The sequence below is a fragment of the Peromyscus maniculatus genome, chromosome 1, assembly GCF_049852395.1.
Source record: "Peromyscus maniculatus bairdii isolate BWxNUB_F1_BW_parent chromosome 1, HU_Pman_BW_mat_3.1, whole genome shotgun sequence".
Lineage (NCBI taxonomy): Eukaryota > Metazoa > Chordata > Mammalia > Rodentia > Cricetidae > Peromyscus > Peromyscus maniculatus.
Genome location: NC_134852.1, coordinates 101724693 through 101747430, shown reverse-complemented (window position 1 = coordinate 101747430; position 22738 = coordinate 101724693). Strand labels below are relative to the sequence as shown.

The 22738-nt window shown below is 37.2% G+C and overlaps 1 protein-coding gene across 5 annotated transcripts in view; it reads right to left on the bottom strand.

The window, feature by feature from the left end:
* Dlg2 (discs large MAGUK scaffold protein 2) overlaps positions 1-22738 on the bottom strand; it is a 1859766-nt gene that overhangs the window by 1641799 nt on the left and 195229 nt on the right. For all 5 annotated transcript variants that reach the window (XR_013043174.1, XM_076547134.1, XM_076547135.1 and 2 more), the window contains exon 3: positions 1385-1530. Coding sequence is in view for 4 of the 5 variants with exons in the window: in XM_076547134.1 (XP_076403249.1) it covers positions 1385-1530 (146 nt within the window). In the remaining variant the exon portion in view is untranslated. The remainder of the gene's footprint in view (positions 1-1384; positions 1531-22738) is intronic.

Here is a 22738-nt window from a genome sequence, read left to right as displayed (position 1 = left end):
AACAGTTATTTCTAGTTGTTGAAATTAGAGTGCCATCTATTTTTGTGCTTTGTTTACTGGGTATCTACTGATTTAAAAATTATTGTCATTATTATATTTTTCTCAAAGTAACTAAGATTATCATCAGGCTCTATCCTATCCCATTTTCAAATCGATTCTAAGTGATACAGCAAGTGTACAAGAAGCTTTAATTTAACAAACAAAATTTTCAGTAACCAAGATCCATGCTATTGACTGACAACAGAATTCTTATAGCTTCTGAGATATGGTAGGAGCTATAAAGCATCAAACTTGAAAAATGGTATGTATGTTTTACATCCCTCATCCCTTCAAAATATTGACTATATATGTGTGTTTATTTTTAAGAATTTCATAAATGTATGTGATGTATTTTGATCATATGTATATCTTAATCTGCCATCAAACTCATCCTGGACCACCACCCACAACTCATCACGTCCTAACTTCATGTTCTCCTTTTTGTTCTGTTTAATAAACTACTGAGTCCAATGAGTGTGATACGTATATGCATGTGTATGAGGCTATCTACTGGAGCATGAGCAACATACCAGGAGCCAAAACCCTGAAGAATGGCTTTCCCTCTTACAATAGCCTTCAAATGCTAAGAGCTCCTAAGATACACGAAAGCATCATTGTTCTGTCTTTGGTTTCATATGTGTCTTCAGCTATGAACCCAAAACACATATTAATTTTCTTTTCCTTTTGGTAACTTTAAACTCTATGGTCTTCAAACTGTTGCTCATTTAATCCTAACTTTTAACAATGTTTGAGTATGTAAATTATATTTTAAATGCATATGCATTGCCATTAATATATGTGTATTAGGAATTACCTACATATAAAATATTTCAAAAAAACTCAATTTAAATAACTCAAAGACAAAAAGAAATGGAACTAGTACTTCTATTATTTTGCTCCTACACACTAAAGGATTATGTCATCCATACTCTGGGATATGTTTCTCTGCTATGAAAATCACAGATTTAGCATTCTCTATTTCCTCACTAGTCAATTCCAATTCCCCATTACGTACAGAACTGCATTTTGAAATCCTTTGGAGGAGGATTATTGCCTTGGTTGGTCATGTGAATGTTCAAACTCGAGTCACCTCAAATTAAGAAAATAGTCCTAACAGAATTCACTTGTTTAATTGAAAAACCATATCCACAAATACGCAAACTGTGTCTTTCCTGTGATCCAAATTATCTCTTAGAAAAATCCAGATTTCCCTGGATGAAGATTGCAAGCATATTCTTGCTGCCATCCAACAGGAACAATGACTATACTACTACAATGCCGGCCCGTGCCCTTCTGAACATGAGTCTCTATTTCCCTGGCTCTCCGAGGAGTTTCAGTAGCATACCTCTCCAGATTTTTGCGGACCATCACGGCATGGATTGTGGATGAGAGTTTTCTCCCATTTCTGTGCAACTTGATTGGCTTCTTCTATCTTCTGCTCACAGCTTTTATGAGAATTTAATAATGTCACCTCATAAAATTCTTGAATATCTGTAAAGAAAATGTCAGGAAAGAATCAAAATGTCATGTAGCACCTCATAAATAGCTTATGTGTATGTGTACGTATAGTATTTATATAAAAATGTGGCTAATTAAAATAAATGAATAATCATAATCCAAAGTAAGCAATCAGAACAGAAAATCCTGAGAACTGACTTTTTACCAGCATCAGAATAAATACAAAAATTTCATTCATAATCGTGGGCACAGGAAGCAAACAAGATGTTCAATAGTTGAACAGCAAAACTGTAATAAGTCCATGAATCAGGTTATCATTGAGACCTAAGTGGTAATAAACTGAGAAAGCATCTGAAAACATGGATGATTTTCAAAAGAGCATGTTGGTGAGTGAAAAAACCCATTATGAAAGTAATACATACTGCAAGGCTTTATGCATCTCACATTTGGGAAGGGGGGAAAAACAAAATTAAGGAAATGTAAAAAGATAAATTTTGGGAAGAACTAAATAGATAAGCCAAAAACCATGGTATTTATTCTATTTGTAGTTATCCATAGTGGGGAAGAAACAATCTAAAGCATGTGTCAAAAGCTTTGAGAAACTGTCATGGCCAGGAAGAGTGCAAGGAAACACAGACATGAGGGAGACGTGCAGTGTGCTATCCCCATTAGGGTCCTGTGACAGAGCCCGAGATAAAACCTAAGGAAAATTGAGAAAGATATGACAACTGACTCATGGCCACATGGTGATATGTTGTTAGTTGCTGCAACACTAATGGAAGGTGCTGGCGATAGGGGAAACAGAAAGGGGATCTATGGCAAGTCTCTGTCTGTCTTTGTAACTTTTCTCTAAGTATAAAACTGCTCCAAAGAAACATGTTACTGATTAATCCAGCTTTTCTAAGGGCATTGCACAGTCACAGTTAGATACCCAAATGACCCCTAAAATGTTTTTTATGAATCCATTTTCACATTTAGGATGAATGGGAGTAGAATTAATGTTCCTCAGGTTACATTTTCTAGCTTTAAAAAAAAGAGTGTTTTTGAGGACAGTTGTTTTTGACACTGAAAAAGACGAAGTGACCTTCAAATCAGCTATGCACTGACTAGAACACACACTTGAAAGTGTTGCTGGTATCGAAGCATGTCAGGGAGGTCTCAAAGCATCATCTTTTACACACACACAACCATGACAAAACAGGTATGCTACTGTGAATTAGATTCAGAAGAAGGAACAATTACTAGAAACAATAGACTTAAATGTCTGGTTATTATTGTTCCATCCATTATCTGATATAGAATATAGAATATCTATATACAACACGTTTAATTGTTGTGTAGTTCCTAAAGCACAAAGATGAGAAAATGAGGGTCAAGCAGAATGGGACAGAACCAAAATAACTTCCAATAATTAAAAATGTATTTACTTTAAGATGTACTGATGAATGACGCCATGGATGGATTGGTGTGGCTTATAACAAGTACAACAACATATTAACAGTGAAATGTGTAAACAAAGCATACAGGTACTCATTTTCATATTCTCATAACCTTGAGACTGCTGCAATTTTTAAGGAAGAAAGTTGAGGGAAATGTTATGCCTAGCAGGAAGTATGTCAAAATGGAATTTCTTAGTAGCAAAGACAGAGAAAATCTGAAAAGCAATCAAAGAAAGGAAAAATCAGAGTTTTCAAAGAAGACAATGGAGTAAAAACTTCAAATTCTTGAGAGAGAATAACCATCATCATAGAATTTTTTTACTTTGTTTAAAATAGTTGCATTAGAATATAAAAATCTCAAACTATGAGAAATCAAGAAATCTAATGCAAAACTTGGTGAAAATTAGAACACACACTTTACAAAAGAAAATAATATTCAACATCATTGGAGGAATGAAAATTAAAATCACAATGAGATAATACCACATATTCAATATGATAGTTATAGTCAGGACTGAGTATCCCAAGCACTGATGGGAAAGAGGGAGAATTGGAACTCCTGTCTGTACATTAGCAATAAGAGTGGAAAATCATAAAACTCTGAAAAGGGGTTTGGAACATTTTTAAAGAGCTACATGTGTGATTACTAACCCATCTAGTCTTTCATATTTTGGGTATTTATCTAAAATAAAAGGAAATATATATCAATGTCACTTTGAAAATTGATACAAGGAAGTAAACCAAATGTCTTTGAATAGATGATCAAACAAACAAAGTATGATCAACCACACAATAGACTATTACTCAGAATAGAAAAGGGGAGAATTCTTCTATTTGAGTGGATATTCATTCTATCATGGCTATGCTATTAATGTATACAAATGGCAAGATATTAAATTATGCACCTCACACATGCACAGCTCATTACACTTTCAGGTACACCTCAAAAAAATAACAAGCAATATTAAAAAGTACAAACTGAGGGAAGTTAATTTTACAACATGGAGGCAAATAAACAGTCCCCAGGCAAGAGGTCCACAAATCAAAAAGAATGCACATAAAAACCAAAGAAAAATAATAATAAAAACCTGAACAAGCATTTCGTAATGAAAGAAATACATATAACTGATAAGACTGGGAAAGATTCCCAACTTGCAGTGGGACAGATGCTAAATACCATCATAATAGAATACCAAAATAATAAAAGCAAAATACTCAAGTCTGACAATGCAATGACAGGGATAAGAGGATATGCATAACTGCTAAATTGCTGTAAACACTCCAAAACACAGTTTTTATTCCCAGAAAATTGGTCCAGTGTTTCTGTACAAGCAGCTCTTTCTGCTCTCAGTGTGCATTCTAGTTAAACCCTGCACTTAGTGGAACTCAACAGCATTCATAGTCACATAAGCCATCCACACAGTGTGTTAGAAACAACCTAATGCTCATCAAAAAGAATGTGGATTGATTGTGTCATGTTCTCAAACTGGGATTTATAAAAAAAAAAAAAGCAAAGTGAATTACAATATGAAATCACATGGATAAATCTTACCAACATAATACTGAGTGACAAAACTACCTCTCAAAATGAAGATTTTTTTAAATTCAGAAGTGTATAAAAGTATACTATGTATTTAGGAATCCATGTGCACAGGTGTGACAAAACAGTTAGACCAAAGCAAAGGAAGGTGTGAAAACAAGGTACAATTTTCCTGGACTTACAATGGTGCTACGTGCACAATGTAAGTTGAATCACTGTAAGTCAGAATGTTGTGTAACACACCTAACTGAGAAAACAGCACAGCTGAGCAGCACAGGACAATGAGCCTAACAGATGTTTACTCCAGAGACAGCTTGACTGATTCACAGTTTAAGCTCACTGCTGTGGCCCAGCATTGTAAATATATATATTTAGGTATCACTACCCTAGGAAACATAAAAATAAAAAACATGAGGTACGGTATCCACTAAAGCCAAAACTGAGCAGTTGCGTCATCCTCGCGGTGGAGATGGCAATGGACAGGCTGGGCGGGCTGGGCAGGACAGGTGAAGAAATGAAACAAGGTTAGAACACAAAGTTAGAAAAGGAATTGAAGGGCAGGATCAGCTCTGGATTGGAGGGTCGGTTTGCAATATGCTTTTGTTTTCACGATGCTATGTATATATAACATGAATATATGTATTTATTGATTTTTTAATTAAAAGTATGGAATGTTTCTTGACTATAAGAATTACAAGCTGAGTATGCTTCATTTCTTTGTTTAACAAATTACTAGGGAGGATGAACACAGGCTCAACTAAGTCAATGTCAAACACAAGAGTAAAGATGTGGTGGCGCACGCCTTTAATGCTACCACTCAGGCAGAGGCAGAGGCAGGTGGATCCCTGTGAGTTTGAGGTGAGCCTGGATTACATAATGAATTCCAGACCAATAAGGGCACAAAAACATCCGAAGTTTAAAAATCTTTTAATCTTACACATGGCTACGTTATTCTGCCTCTCTCAATGAAGTCAGGTTTGAAAATGTCTGAGAACAGAAGGGAAAATCTTCAAAGGTAAAAATTCTTGAAAATGTTTAACACTGTGAGGGCTTATATTTTAAGCCATTATAATATAATATGTTGTATTATTGCTATAATACTCTCTATAAGCATTGTAGGGTATTGGGTTTGCAAAATTCAAAGGGAAAAGGATTAAAAAACAAACTAACAACAAAAAAAAACCTCCAGAAAGCAAGTTGCGTTTCTAACAACAGGTCTCCAGTTTCAGTTCAAAAGAAGAGCGTCTGCAGAGATCTACAGCTACAGTCTCTTTAAAGGATAATGAAATACAAATAAAACAATTTTATAAATAAAATTACGAATTTTCCTCTACATCACTTTAAGGGTACAAACATGGTTTTATACATAACCTTTCCAAAGTTCCAAATTTTGAAATACTAGACAGACCTGTTATCTAGTGAAGGGACTATAGACCTTACCATGCCAATCCTAAGGACTCATATTAACAAGTTACACTTTGAAATAAAACAGAGAGCTCTCACATAAGACCATTTGTCGTCTTTCATGCTTCTCTCCTCAGCACATTCCATGTTCCTACTCCTCTCCCTCACTGTAACTACTACCACCAGAGTTCAGGTCTGTGCCATGACCGCCTCCTGCCCCTTCAGTTTAGTCTGTGGAGACAAGGATCTACATATGAAACAGCATCAGCATAGGAATTACCTTACCAAAACTTGGTTCAACAGAGTGGGAAGTAGTAACACCTGGGCAGCTATCGTGAAAAGAAAAATGTTGGTGTGGGGAGAAGTGAATAAGGCAGGGAACGAATCCTGCTACTTTGCTCTTATTCTAACAGCAGATTGCTTCAATCTATTTAATACTTACAATTCTAGCGTATATTAGAAGTAATTTTTCTCTGCTGAGTAGTATTCCATTGTGTATATGTGCCACAATTTATTTATCCATTCTTCAGTTGAAGGGCATCTAGGTTGTTTCCAGGTTTTGGCTATTACAAACAATGCTGATATGAACATAGCTGAGCAAGTGCTCTTGTGGTATGATTGAGCATTTCTTGGGTATATGCCCAGGAGTGGTATAGCTGGATCTTGGGGGAGATTGATTCCCAATTTTCTAAGAAAGCGCCATATTGATTTCCAAAGTGGAAATAAATTGTGGCACATATACACAATGGAATACTACTCAGCAGAGAAAAACAACGACATCACACGGTTTGCAGGCAAATGGATGGATCTAGAAAAAATCATCCTGAGTGAGGTAACCCAGACTCAGAAAGACAAATATGGTATGTACTCACTCATAGGAAGATGCTAGATGTGGAACAAGGATGACTAGACTGCTACTCACATCACCAGTGAGGCTACCTGGAAAACGGGACCCCAAAAAAAAGACACGGAGAAATGGACAAGATCTACATGAATAGCCTGGTCATGAGTGGGAACAATGAAGGGCGACAGTCGAGGGAAAGAGTGGGAGATCCTAGCTGGATCAAGAAAAGAGAGGGAGAACAAGGAATAGGAGACCATGGTAAATGAAGACCACATGAGAAGGTGAGAAGGGGAGGAAGCAGAGAGCTAGGGAGGCCCACGGAGATTCACAAAGATACCCCCTCAAAAGACTGCTGGCAATGGTCGCGAGACGGCAGGAACTGACCTACTCTGGTGATGGGATGGCCAGACACCCAAATAGTGGTGCCATAAACCCCATCCAAGGACTGAGGAATCTGAAGGCAGACATCCACGGCTGGGCCCCTGGTGGAGCACTGGGAGTCTAATTAGTGAGTAAGAAGAGGATTTATATGAGCGAGAATTGTTGAAGCCAAGGTTGGATAAAGCACCGGGACAAATAACCAAATGAATGGAAGCCCAGGATCTATGAACCAAAGGCTGAGGGGCCCCCAACTGGATCAGGCCACCTGAACGGGTGAGACAGTCATTTGGCTTGATCTGTTTGGGAGGCAGCTGTGCATTGGTGCCAGGTCCTGGGCGCGTTGCATGAGTTGGCTGTTTGAATCCTGGGACTTATGCAGGGACACTTGGCTCGGTCTGGGAGGGGGGAATGGACCTGCCTGGACTGAGTCTACCAGGTCAACCCCGGTCCTCGGGGGAGACCTTGATCTGGAGGAGGTGGGAATGGGGGGTGGGCTGGGGGGAGGGGTGGGCGAGAGGGGGAGAACAGGGGATTCTGTGGCTATTATGTTGAACTGAATGGTGTTATAAAATAATAATAATAATAATAATAATAAAAAAAAAAAAAAAAAAAAAAAAAAAAAAAAACAGATTCTAGAAGTAATTTTTTACTCACCTTTCTGCACTTCATTTAAATATACCATTTTCCAAGTGTAAAGCAAATGCCCTCGGGAACGAAGACATTGTCCTATAGAGCCATTTATTCTCTGGTATCAAACATTGCCATGCTTGCAGTTAGCAAAACAAACTGTTTGCTAATCTTAGTTTATTTGCATTTCCTTCCTAAGACACTAATACAAGAAAAACTATCGAGCAAAGTCAAATGTCCCTTCACTTAGGACTTTAGGAAACCTGAATAGCATTTAGATGACACTTGTATGACCTGACTATTGGATCTTACCTGCTCCAACTTTTTACTGTGCACATTCTTTTTCAGACAAAAAAAAAATGGTTTACAATCTCTGAGAACATTTAAGATAAATTGCTCTAAGAATTTCCAGACCTATCCATTTTAAGCTCACAATATGCTTAAAAGCCAATCTATAAATTATTGCCAAATTAATATGTTAATCTTTTTCAAACTGGCATTCCACATGAGTCCCCTGGGGGCATCTGGGTCTGGATGTGCATTTCTAACAGGCCCATGGTAATGTCCACATCTTCTGATACAGTGGCAACACTAGACCTAAGAAAGAGCAGCTGGGACTTAGAACGGAACTCTCCTCACACTCCCCTTTCTCACAGTTCTCCTCACTTATTAAAACCTTTTACCTTTTCTGAGTAAAGAGAGGGGACATCTGTAGGAGAAACAAATCGATGAGAGAAGAACCACCACATGGTTGAAAATAATAATCCTAACTATTTAGGGGTTATTGCTGACTGAATTGGTTTAGATTAAGTCAGACTGTCAGATGTAAGGAACCACAATCATTTCTCTGCCATCAGGTTGCTAAAACAAAAACCCCACTTACACTTGATATCTGAAACAATCCCTTCCCAGACCAATCTCTTTTATGTTTTAACCCCAATCCCTTACAAATAAGATCTGGCCTTGACAATGGTGGTTTTGAGACAGTTAGGTCTTCAATTGTCAAACGGCTTGTTCAAGGGAATCTGTGAGAAATGGGACAATCTTTGCAAGGACGCCCTTAAAAACTAGTGGGCTAGAACTATTTCATCTACTTTCAAATAGACACAGCATGACACAACATTTCCTCAGCTGCGCCTCAGAGCTCCCATTTGAGATACTTTTAAACAGCTGATGAATTCTCAATATGCTCTGGAGTGACAATCTTTTGCATTTACAATGAGATTTGGTACTTTTTTAAATAACCAAATGCATCAGACAAACTGATATATGTGGTTAAAAGTGGGGGGGGGGATGGATTCACCTGACTTTAATTAGATTTTTTTAAAAAATGACCCTTAAATTATATGACTCTTTGGTTATATGGCTCACTAATTGTTCTGCAATTATCTATTTAAACATAGTAAAACAAAAAAGTAATCAGAAGGTAGAAAGTATAATGTGTGGTGATATTTTATTTGTATGTTAATAAATAAAGTTTGCCTGGAGATCAGAGAACATAGATAGCCATCTATAAACAAAAGTCAGGTGGTGGTAGCACATACCCTCAATCTGATCACATGGCAGGCAGAATCTCTGTGTTCAAGAACACAGCCAAGCATGATGACACAGGCCTTTAGCCCCAGTACCAACAACCATAGGGACCTGGAGGTCTGTATAGACAGGCGGTGAAGAGGAAGTGAGGTGGCTGGGCTAAGAGCAAATGAGAAGGCAGAACAGCAAGGCAATACAGGCGCAGTTTAGACAGGAAGAAGCTGGTTCACTTGGGACGCTATAGTGAGCTAAGGTCAGCTGGTGACTCTCACCATTTCTCTGATCTCTTTGGCTTTTACCCCTGTATTTGGCTCTGTGTTTCTTATTTATAAGAAATTCATCTACAATAATGTATCTATATACTTTTCATCTGTTATTATAGACAGGAATAAAAATGATGCTGAAAGGAATAATATTATAGGAATAATTACCATTACCTTTCTTTACCATGAGGAACCTCTGTGGAGATTGTTACCACTGACCTATTTGGGCAAGTTCACATTTAGCTAGCAGTCACCACCAGATTGTTTACTGCCAAAAATGCACTGCAGTCAGCTGAGAATTTTGTCACAACCTTGAGAACATAATCTTGGAAGATGTGCTTCCTTCAGAACAACATGCCGTATTCTTCATCCAACATACTGTGTTCTCTCTGGTGTTTTTGGTACCACGCACCTGATTAAGAATTCAGCCAAACAACATAACACTATTGTTTTTAGTGTATGCAATGATTTTACAAACTGCAAACTTGAGTTTCCATTCTCCTTCCTTGAGCACTTGGTTCTGTCTGAGGAACCAGATAAATCATCAATTCAATTCAATTTCCTAATGCTGCACACAGATCTCATACTTTCTCTTCTGCAAAATAAAATGTCATCTTTGCTTTGGTCCATTTGAGTTCCAGACTACCATATACTGATTCACTGAAGTAGAGTAATCAATAAAAGCTTTATCAGTACAGTAAGTGTCTATCTTATGCTTTGCAACCAGACAATTTTCTTAAAAGGAATTACCTGAGAGTAGAAGAATGGACACCTCTTGCAGCCTTGAGGTAGGGGGAGGGGCTTGGACTTGCCTCTACTGGATGTGCCTCCTCATGGGAGGCCTTGCTTTCTTGTGGAGGGGAGTAGGGGTGGGTTGGGAGGGGAAGGCTGGGGAGCAGGAGAAGGGAAGAAGGGGATTTTTGATTGGTGTGTAAAGTGAATGGAAAACTTTTCTTAATAAAGAAAAGAAGAATGGAGTTAAATATGAGGTGTTCTAGTGTTCTATCTGTTGCTGTGACAGGTGCCTATGACAAAAGAAACTTAGGACAGGATAGGGTTTATTTGGTTTACTGTTCTAGGTCACAGTCCATCACTAAGCCAAGTAAAGGCTGGTGCCCAAAGCAAAAACCATAGCAATATGCTGCTTGATGGCTTGGTCATTCACAGCTTTATGCTTAGTTAATATACTGTCCAGAACCACCTGCCTAGGGATGGTGCCATCCATCATGAGACGGGCCTTCCTATATTGATTAACAATCAAAACAAGTCCATACAGGTATGCCCTGGGCTGATCTTATCTGGAAAATTCCTGAATTGTGGCTTTTCTCTAGGATAACTCTAGTCTGTGTCAACTTGATAATTAAAGGCAAGAATATGAAGAATAAATTAAAGGTGAATATAAATGGAAAGAAAGTATAATTTTAATTTCACAGTCAAGAATAGAGTGAAAAGAAGGTTGCTGATTGATAAAAATTTAGCATCCCATAGACAAATAAAAGAAATAAAGTGGAGATGAGTGCAAAGGACTTAGGCAAGATATAACTCAGTAGATATCAAAGATGCAGGATCAGAGCAGGAAGACATACTTATAATGCTCCAAAGGTCCTAAAAAAGTCCCAGTTTTCTGATATGGTCAGGTGTCCTCTGTTCCTGAACAAAGCTCAAGAGGAAGAAATAAAGGGAGTAGAGGGTGGGAATAATGAAGGGCAAGGGGAAGAAGGGAAGGAAATGGGGAGGAGAGGGAGGGAAGAAGAGACAGAAAGGAAAGAGGGAAGCACAGAGGAGGAAGCCAGAAGGGAACCTGAAAGGAACTTCAGTTTCAAAACACTTTCTTCTACTAAGAAGAAAGAGGAATTTGAAGAGAAAAGGCTTATCCAGGACTGATTACAGCATGGAAATTATGAACCTGGGACAAGTTTTTTGTCCAGAAAGTAAGAAAATCCTCAAAAATCTTATCAAAATGGCATGGAAGTCTTTCTGAAAGGGCTCCTGGCAGTAAAATATGGAATAGTTCTAGAATTAAAAAATAAGTAACAGTTGTGTATTGTAAATAACTTAATAAAATCACAACCTATGAGTCTATAATGCTATAAATAAGGGACAAACGGAAGAGGGAAAAGCCTCTTCCTTAGAGTAGAATTCTAGCCAATGAAAATGAAGATGTGATAAAATAAGAAAATCATCAATTACTATTTCAACCAATGGATAAGAATTAGACAAAGAGTTTGGCACTATTTGAATTCATAGTTCTCCCCCACCAATTAGAATTGGCACCCAGAGACTCTTATTACCATGCACCATGGACATAGAATAGTCAAATTTGGTATATTTTTGCCAAAACTTTAGGCGAATCCCAATTGCAGAACATCCTACAAAACACCTGGCTCTTGTATTATGCCACAGTCAACAGGAAAGGCTGTTGAATCACTGAAGATTAAAGGCAACTGAAGAGGAATGATGAGTAAACACAATGGAGGATCTTGGATAGATCTTGGACTGAGAAAAAATTACTATAAGTAGACAATACAGGGAAAATTCCTGAAACTGTACAGAAACTGTGCATTTTATATTAGACTAAGAGGAAATTATATGGTTTTGGATAATTGCACTATATACTAATTGCACTAAATACTAAAGTTTTCAGTGATAAAAGGGTTTGATGTCCCCAACACATTCTCAAATGTCTCATTAAATATATGTTATAGATGCACATATGTATACATATAGAAATATAAAGAGATTTATGCAGAGAATATAAGGCAAGTGTCAGTTTCTGTTCTATTGCTGTGAGGAAACACAATGACCAAAGCAACTCTTATAAAAGAAAGCATTTACTTGGGAGCTTGCTTACAGATTCAAAAGGTTAGTCCATGATCATCATGGCAGGAAGCAGAAAGACACAGAGCTAGTGGAGAAAGTGAGTGCTCTACATCCTGACGCAAGGCAGCAGGCAAAGAGAAAAAGAGAGAGAATGCACCCTGGACCTAGTGTGTGCTTTTGAAGCTCACTCTCAGTGACACACCTCCTCTACCATGGCCATACCTCCTAATCCTTCACAAACAGTTCCACTAACTGGAGACCAAACATTCAGCCATATGTATCCATGGAGGTTATTTTTCATTCAAACCATCACAGCAAATAAAATATAAAAATTGAAGCTTAGTAAATGAATGTGCAGGAGTTTCTAATATTGGTTATAAATTTCTGTAGGCTTTAAATCATATCAGAATACATAGTTTTTTTTAAAAAAAAATGAGACTAGATGGTAAGAATAATTTTAGAACTTAGATCTCTCCAGTGACACATGAAGGAAATACCTAGAAGAAAGGAGACTTGAGAAGAACAAAGTATGAAGAGAAGAATATGATTTTTAAAAACAGAGAGAAAATCAGCATGGGAAATGAGGCAAAACGTATTGAGAACCCTTTATTCAAAAAACTTGGGGCCAGATGAGGAAAAGTTTTTATGGATTTTTTGGACTTTTTAAACATCTGCATATCTATAATGAGATATCTTGGGAATAAGACCTAAATCTGGATATAAAATTCATTCATGTTTGAAGGTAACTTTACTCAGTAATGTTAGTGCGCCTGCATTTTCATTGTATCCATAATATAAGGTCAGGTATAGAACTTGCCACAGACATCACATCAGCAAGCAAAACATTCTAATTTTTGGAGAATTTCAGGTTTCATATTTTTGAATTAGAGATGCTCAAACTAAATAATAACCTGGAAGTTAAAGTATAAACTCTGTATTTGGGTTCTGGTTCTGCTTCTTACTAAATATGTCACCTTTGGCAAAGTTATTTAATTTATCTATTCCTCTATTTCTTTACCCACAAAATTTACATACATAAGATTCCCACATAGTTAATTATATAGAATATGCTCAATAAAAGTCAACTATTATTCCTTGGTCAATTTGGTAATGTAAACACAAGTGTTGTCATTAAATATTGAATACCTGGACACAGTATATGTTTAACCAGGTGTCATTTTTCCAGAAACAAGAAGAGTGAAGAAACTTAGGACAATAAAGCAGAATTAATACTTGCAGAGGAAGAAAATTTATTTATAAATTTTAAAATGTTGTCTAATTGAAGTGAAAATCCTCAGAGACATGCACTAAGCTGTGCATTAAGCAACACATGGCATTTCTGTGCTTCAAATAATGGTTTTAAATATATAACATCTAAAATAGATTTTAATTAAAATATCTTTAATGAATAAGGCTGATACTTTGAGTTGCTCAAAAGCAGGCACTAAATAAATTCCAGATATTATTGATGCAAATAAGTGCCATTTATCAGCACTTATGTTCCCAAACAACCACCAGGTGTGTCTTATTCTATGTTTAAGAGATAAGTTTCAGATTCACCTCAATCTCTCAAGGAATTGGAATGTAATGAATTCTTCGTATCCTACAGAGATAGCAATATTAACCCTACAATTTTTGGAAAGATACATATTTGGAATCTTGTATGAGACTAGTTTTAAATTCCATTTTTCTTCATGTTCCCCACCCCTAAGAAATAAATCCCAAATGTTATCCAATCTGTGGTTGGATTGTGGTATCAATCACTGGAAGAAAGAAAAGAAATCAATTAGCATCATGCATACCCAGTGTGATCACTAATGTTGACTGTCAATCTGACTCAGGTAGGAGGTCAGTAAAGCATTCTTCTGGGAGTATCTGTGAAGGCACTTCCAGAGAGGATTAATTGAGGTCCAGGAGACCTGCTCCGAATGTGGGCAGCAGCATCCAAAAGGTTTGAGGGCTGGATGGAATAAAAGAAGGACGAGGAAGCCAGCTAGCATGGGTGCTCTCTCCCTCTGTCCTTTGAGGTGCCATGAAGTGGGCAGTCTCCTCCTCCTCCACACACCATCATGTGTGGAAGTATCATTGTGATGACCTGCCTTGCTTTGGGCCCAAGGTAATCAAACCAGTCTGCAGCCATGGTCCCAGACTAAATTTTCCTCCCTGAGGGTTTTATGCCAGATATTTTATAATAGCAACAAAAAGTCTAACTAACACGCCTACTATGTATTAGGCAGAGTTTGGAATCATAATTCTCTGCAGTTGGTCTTTTTAATTATTGTTACAGGTGGGTTATAAATAGAGAAACTGAAATGAGTGTGTAGATCAGTGTGTAATCTACACTTGATAGTAAATTGGCTACAGCATGCACTAGTAAAGTACAGAACAGAACATTCAGAGTGCACTGGATGCTAGCAATGCTAAAAAGTAAAAACTAAAAAAAAAAAAAAAAAAAAACAAAAACAACAAAAAACCACTACTACAATGTCATTTCAAAAAATCCTCTGGACCAGCAAATTGTCACCCAACCATGATCCCAACACTTGGGAAGCAGAAGCAGGGAAAGCTGAAGTTCAGGGTCATCTTAAATTACATAATAAACCCAAAGCTGGTCTTGGCTACATAAGGCCTTGCCTCAAACAATCAAACAAACAAACAAAACATAATGACAAAAAATAAAGAAATTCTCCAGATCACCAGATGGAAGGAAAGTCAACCTAGAGAGTCCATTCTAATGCTTTCCAGAGCCCATTACCAAGGATATTTTAACTCATCTCAACTGCAGGTTGCTGAGCTACAGCTATTTCACTTCTCTCTCCATCAGCAAAATCTCAAACAGAATGAGGGCTTAGACTCCAGGGACCATATCTTGCGAGCAGACAACTGCCAGAGGAAGGCAAAAATGATTCTATGGGGAGGTGGTCACAGACTGCCACTACAGTTGAAACACTTGGAGACAACTAAACGTTTAAAAAAAAAAAGAAGTTGTAGATATTGGCTTTTCAGAATTTCTTTAAAATGCTTACTGTACAATAGTGTAGAATAGTTTCCCGAGGAATCACAGCTAATTTTACCATAAAACAAACAGCAAAAGATAACAGTATAGATTAGAAATCAAAGTCAGACTTTGGAAGAAAATTTACCATCAGGCACATAAACTAGAAATTTACTTATTATTCTGCTTAGTAACGATTAGGTAATCCACACCTTTTGCCCAGTCAGATGAGGCCAATGCTAGTCAGTGCAAAGATGTTATCTCTAGAGACATGTACTGTATAGAAAAATAAAAATCCATTTTTACCTGCAAGAATACATTTCCAACTCAATTCCTCAAGTCTAGTATTTAGGGACTAAGGATAAATTTCCAAAAGAAGATTATTGCTTTGGTTTTCACTGTTTCACTTTGTTCCTGTTTTAAACTTATTCAGAATAAACAGTTCTAATCACAAGACTGTACTGACCTCTACAAGCTCCAGAAGCTTAGTCCTGTACCATGTATTGAAGAGTGTCTTTGGCAGATTAAAACACCTAATGTCAACCACCACTTGAGAAAAGTGTTACATCTACTGATCCAAAAGGATAGATTCAAACAGCAGTCTATAATCATTTCATTTGAAATTAGCCGAAACATGATAGCTGATAGCTAATCTCAAAAAGTATTGCTTATAAACATAAGCATTCAAATTATCTAAAAAATCAATTTCAGACTCTAGAAATGATTTAAAATATGCTCCTATAAAGTGTGATGTAATTCTATTATAATTATGATGTAATTCAAATTACATATAACTATACTATTGTACAATAATGACATAATTTCATAATGTGTGGTGTTTAGTACACCACATAGTAATTATACAATGTATAGTAATTTTATAATGTATGGTAATTGTGTAATGTATAATTATAAAAGTCATAATCATGCTTATTATATTATAGAACAGTTACAATTATACCTATTATACTAAACTTATTTCTACTATACTAAGTAATCTAATTAAAGTGTATTGCTTAAATGTAATTGTAGAAAAATAAAATCTACAGCCATTAAATTTAACACTTCTTTCCCCACTCCATAACCTCCTCAAATATCTGAGGACTATAAGAGAAAATGTTGGGCCTAAATATAAAAGCATAGATTATAAAATATGCCATGTCCCATGTTTAATCTATCATTCACTTACTTTCCTATGGGTTAAAGTATGCTGCCTTTCATGCCAAAGTGAGCAGAAAGCCAACCTGTGTGTGCATACCCTGCAGGACACCTAAGCTGTCCGATCCACCGCGGCCCTCAAGTGTGTCGGGGAAGTGCTGGTCTCCCTTAGACCAGCTGATGTTGTAGAAGAATCGTGATACAGCTAAGCAAGCCACACCAGATCCTGGAGTCAAACCAAAGTCTACCAAATTCCAGAAAAGACATTTCCAGGTGGCTATAGTTTCATTAATAATTTTTACAAAACAATCCTTGCTCTTACTTTACCGTGGACAGCACCTATAAGGGTGCTATAGTAAATGGCTCAGAGGTTAAAGAGCATTTGCTGCTCCTCCAGAGCATGGGAGTTTAGATCTCTACACCAATGTCACGTGGCTCATGACCACTTATAACTCCAGCTCCAGGGGATTCATTGTTTTATTCTGCCTTTCTCAGACACCAACTCATATGAGCCATACACTGACACAAACACACATAAGAAAAAAATAAAAATCTCTAAAAAGAAAGATGTGCCTATTTATGTTTCTCTTTTTACTTCCCTTCCTCACCATCTCACTATGTTCTCATTTCCCCATCTTTTCAGTCCCTTCCTCAAAAACCCAGTCATACAACCAAAAAAGAGCAAGGCCCATCCCAGTAGACAACAGCTATGACAACCCAGAGCAGAGAATGAAGAGGTGAAGAGAGCATCTGCCAGTGGACATGGTCCACTGTACACTTACAGAGACCAACAGAGAACAAGCCTGGGGGGTCAGAGCTGGAGCAGTACTTAGAGAGCACTCATGGAGTAAGACAGTGACAGAGTACTTTGTCATAGCTGGGTAGGGTGAGCATGTTGTCCATGCAGAAATGTCTATATGGTTATGAGAGCATATGTTCCATGTGGAAGGTCTCTAATAGGGCAGCAATGGCAACCAGATGTTGATTCTATACAGAGGAGTGAATCAAATTGGTAGACAAAACAAGGATGGCAAGACTCAGAAATCCATGTTTGTGTTAAAAGTATGTGCCATTTCTCAATGTTATCAAGGCACCTTAAATTCTGTCTATAAAGACACTCATTTACAATTTCTCAACAACCCTGTGTGGTCTTGCTATTCTATTAGCTTTACAAAGGCAGAAACTCACAAAGGGTTTGTAAAATTTCACCAGTTTATTTGTCCATAATCATTAGAGCTAGAATAGGAACCGGGCTGCTCTTAATTATCACTAAATGCCTTTTTGGGTTTACAATAAGTGTCAGGTTTTGCTTTGCTTTGCTTTGGGTTTATAGGGATTTCGTTTGTTCCTTGTGTTTTCCTTTTCAACTAGAACAGTTCATGGACCGTGACTCAGCAGTTCCAGCCCAAAGATCTTTCTCTCTATAGACTCTTCCACAGAAGCCCTTGCTGCCTCTCCTGCTCTGTTGCTTGTGTGCTTTCTGCTCATCTTATGAGTGAGTCTTCTGGCCCCATGTCAATGTTTTATGTTTCCTCTATCTGCATGCGAGCTTTGTAATGTGAAGGGCCACATCATATTACATTCTTGTTCCTCATTAACAGTACTTGCCAAATTTTATCCTGCACCAATGGGCTTGTCAGAAAACAGAATTCTGGGCTATACCCGCAGCTGTAAATCCCCATGCAGTGATGACCACACTCTGAGATCTGTTACAGTAGAGAGCCTCCAGTGCAATGTAGCAATACATTTTGGATTTTTTAAAACTGTAACCTATTTTATGTAATATATCCAATTGTGCATAACACATACCTATATTATAGAATGCCTGATATGGTTACGGTTTGTTGCCTTATTTTTCCTTCCTTTTATTCATTTCTTCAACAGATGTTTATTAAGCATGTATTTTATTCTCACCATTGAGATACAACACTGAGTAAGATGAATTGGTCTTTGGTCTGAGTAAAGCCAGTCATCCATCAGGAAAGGGAAGCCTGGATTTTATAGCATCTCTGGGAATTCATATTGCATTTATATTTTCTAAAAGTCAAACATTTTTCTGGTTATATTATCAATGTATGCAATGGTTGAAGTAAGTTATCATGACACTGTAAAGGGCATAATGAAAACAAATGATGGAAATACCATTATTCTAAGAATATTATTTCCTAAGGGAAGGAGAATATTCATAGGTGTCGATTCACCATGGTGGGCAGGACATGGTAGAGCAGAGAGGGTCACATCCTGGAAATGCTGGAAGGGACCAGAATAAGATATAGTTTTCAAAGATGTGTGCACCAGTGACCCACTTCCTCTGCTTAGACCTCACTCCTACTTTTCCTAAAATTAATATTGGAAAGCCATGAAAAGTAGGTAACTAAATAGAGGGATGGATGAATGAACAAAATTGTGTGTGTGTGTGTGTGTGTGTGTGTGTGTGTGTGTGTGTGTGAATGTGTGTGTGTAATACACACATATGGTGCAAAAAGTAAGTACAAAATTTCATAATATGGAATAGACATAATTTATTGAATGATCAATATTAAGGAGGAGCTGTGAGCCACAATCAGACAGTGCTAGAGCAAAGGATGCTAAGAATCATCCTTCCCACTACTTTACTATACATATGAAACCAGATGGCTAACTAGGGTGACCCAACCAAGAACGTGAAGGTAGCAGTGACTAAATTGGGGCTTGAATTTCCTCTTTTGCAAACCAAGAAGCTTTCCAGTACAGTCATAGCTTATTCTGAACTGAAAAGCATAACAATAAGCCTCTAAGAGTTACTATGCAAGCAGATGCCAAGCACATCAGAATTTATCCGTGGAGGGCTCAGAACAACATCAGCTGTCACTAGTTTTTCACTTGGAGATTTTGGACTTGACTGGGAATGATAGGAGAAATTCAGTTATCCCTCCCTGGCATAAAACTGACTCATTATAGAAAACAAAAACTCTCTAAAGTAACAGACCTCAGAGAATGAATACATATATATATATATATATATATATATATATATATAGGCATTATATATATATATTTATAGGCATTAGAGAGAGAGAGAGAGAGAGAGAGAGAGAGAGAGAGAGAGAGAGAGAGGCAGAATGCCTATGAATGGAACATCCAAGGATCTAGTACTTGTCTGTCCATGAAGCTGGATGGATGTCTCAACTGGTCTTTAGTATACCCTGGAATCCAGTAGGCTCTAATGCCAGAGAAGGAATGAATGTGCTAGCAAAGGCAAGAGCAAGCAGGCAATGTCCTTTATATAGGCTGCCAGCAGAAGGTGTGGTCCAGATTAAAGGGGGATCTTCCCCCCTCAAAAGATATGGATTAAAGGTTTACCTTCGCACACCAAAGGTCTGGATTAAAAGCAAGTCTTCCCACTTCAAATGACTTAATAAAGAAAAAATATCTTAGGGGTGTACTCAGTCATTTGGGCTTCAGTTAGCTCCAGATGTAGTCAAGTTGACAGACAAGATAGCCATCACAGACAGGAACGTCAACGCTGGACTATGTGGAGGTGGTGGTGAGTTTAATGCAAAGAAGAAAGAGAACAAGAGAAAGTGATGGAGGGGAAGAAAGAGAAATGGTTCCATGTTTCTCTCATATGTGCGATCTAGGGTGTGTGTGTGTGTGTGTGTGTGTGTGTGAGAGAGAGAGAGAGAGAGAGAGAGAGAGAGAGAGAGAGAGATGATAGGAAGAAGAATGAGAGGATGGAGGAGAGCATCAAGATGGGTAAGGAGAAATGAAGGAGGGTAGTGAGGATGGTCAGTGTGAATAAAGCATAATGATATGTGAGTGTAAAATGTCATAATGAAGCATACTACAGATTAAATTTTTTTACATTTAAAAAAAGGAAAACAGAAACAAAATACTATAGGCCTTTCTCAGTGTTGATATTTCCCTTTCAACCTTTAGCCTAAATCAAGTAACATTAAAAATGGTATAAACATATAAAATGGTATAAATGGTTTTGTGCAACAGCACGAAACGATCTCGGGGGCACATGAGGCCAGACTGTTAAAGGAAGAAAAAAAATCTCTCCACCAGCTGTCTAACACCTATCATTCACAGACAGTTAAAGTCAATAGGATTTGAAAGGCTGACTCCATGTTCTGTTCCTTCTTAGGTAACTGCTGTTTGCCAGAAAGTTGGATGAAGTCCACAAAGACTCCTTTTGCTGTGAGTGAACTTTCTGATCCGTTGTTTTATTTCCAAGCTTCCTTTGTTCTGCTGTCTAAGTGCTCCAACCATACAGTTACCTAAACAAAAATATGTAAAGCTGACATTTTTTAATCATTATGGTGTTATTACTAAGAGTATTGCAGTTGATAGGATGAGCTGCATCACACATATGCTTTAGGGAGGTCAGAATGCCTTCAGTGCCTGCAGTTCCCATCTGAAGGTCTCATACACACAAACCATTCCAGCCTGCAGGGTGATGGCGTAGCACCTAACACATAATCAATCAGACTCTAGATGATCCAACTGCATCCTCTCACTCAGGTTGATTTTTTTAAGCAGAGTCAATTGACAGAAAAGGAGTAATGTATTTAACATGAGCTAGAGACTAGATTTGAGAGTGGCTGTTTAGGGTATAACAGAATAATTCAGTTGATAATTATAAAACAGCAGTTACGATGCCACAGCATTAGAATGATGATCTTAATGCAGGCCTGTACTATTGAGCTCTCACTAAATGGCAGGCATGGCTACTCCACCTGAACCCTGTGACCACCCTTGAGGTCTGTCTTCTGCTGTGAACTCCATTTTACAGATGAGAAAATGAGGCAGAGAGATGCTAAGGAAGTACACGAAATCAAATTCTTGGAAAATTGGATAACTGAACAACATACTAATTTCCTAATAAAACCAAATGAAAACTTGTTTTATTTTATTTATTAAATATATTTATTTATTCCATTTGGTTTTATTAACCAAATGCAAACTTTATCTATTAAATTTAGCTATTTGTATAACTAAAAAATTATTAAAATATTTAATTTATTACGTAAGGGGAAAAATAATGGCTTCTCCTTGACTAGATGCAACATCCGAGTATATACTGGCTACTTGTCAGAATTTCAAAACACGATGCCCATACTACTTTACTCATGGTCCTCAGATACAATTTTTTACAAAGGTTTGGAATTAGACTATTTGTCAAACAAAACCTTAATAAAACCCAAATAAGGTTAAAATCAAAGTCATTCTGAATGTATCTATTGCTTCATCAGGCCATGAGTTGATAGATTCATAGAACCCCAAGTTTCCAGGGAATATAGTTTAAAGACTACAGCACATCAGGCAACAGATGTCAATTAATGACATCAAATGTTGTGATCCATCCACTGGACAGGACACAAGGAAAACAAAGAAGACATGCCTTCTTCCATCAAGAAGTGTGCAGTCTTCACAAAGAAACTGGACATAAAGTTATTAATTAAGAAAACCAAAACTTAAAAAATAATTTGGCAAATATTGTAAGTCTTTGTTCTCAGGAAATGTACAGCATAGAGTAGCTCAAAGTCCAAGAAATTACTTAGTACTTAAACCTGTCGTGCTCAGCAGATCAGGACAGCAAATCAGATAATAGATTTGTCCAAGGGGGCATCATTGTCGACCTTAATAATTACGGCATCACTCAAATGCTGAAGAATTATGTTTCCCCATAGCAATTGTTCAATATGTACTTTATTGCCATGTGTCTGTTTATGTATTCTCCATCTCCCCCCCAAATAGAATGCAAGCTCACACAGGCCTTTTATAAGTCACATTGACTGCTCTATTCTCAGATCCTAAAACAAGTGCCTAGAAATACAGCTAGCTGTATACAGTTGTTTAATGAATAAGTGACCATGAACTGTGGCAGGCATTAAGGAGTAAACTTGTAGATTATGCAATGACATGATGTGCTTTTTGTTTTCAAGAACTTCATAAGTGATGATAAATATGCAGGAATGATGAAGCAACTACATCAGTTTCTCAAATGTGTGCATTTGTTTTGAAAGAAAAAATTAAAATGTAGAGTAATCTCTGTTGGAAAATATTTTATTACATAATCACTCAACAACTGAGAATAGGAAGCTAGATGTAAACTACTTCTGCTGTTGTTATTATACAGCTAAAAGAGAAACAAATACACAAATTGAATACATTGAAGCTAAAAGCCAATAAACTTCAAATTAGCATTAATGCAAGTTCCAAAGACATTTTCCTGAAGCCACATAGCTACCT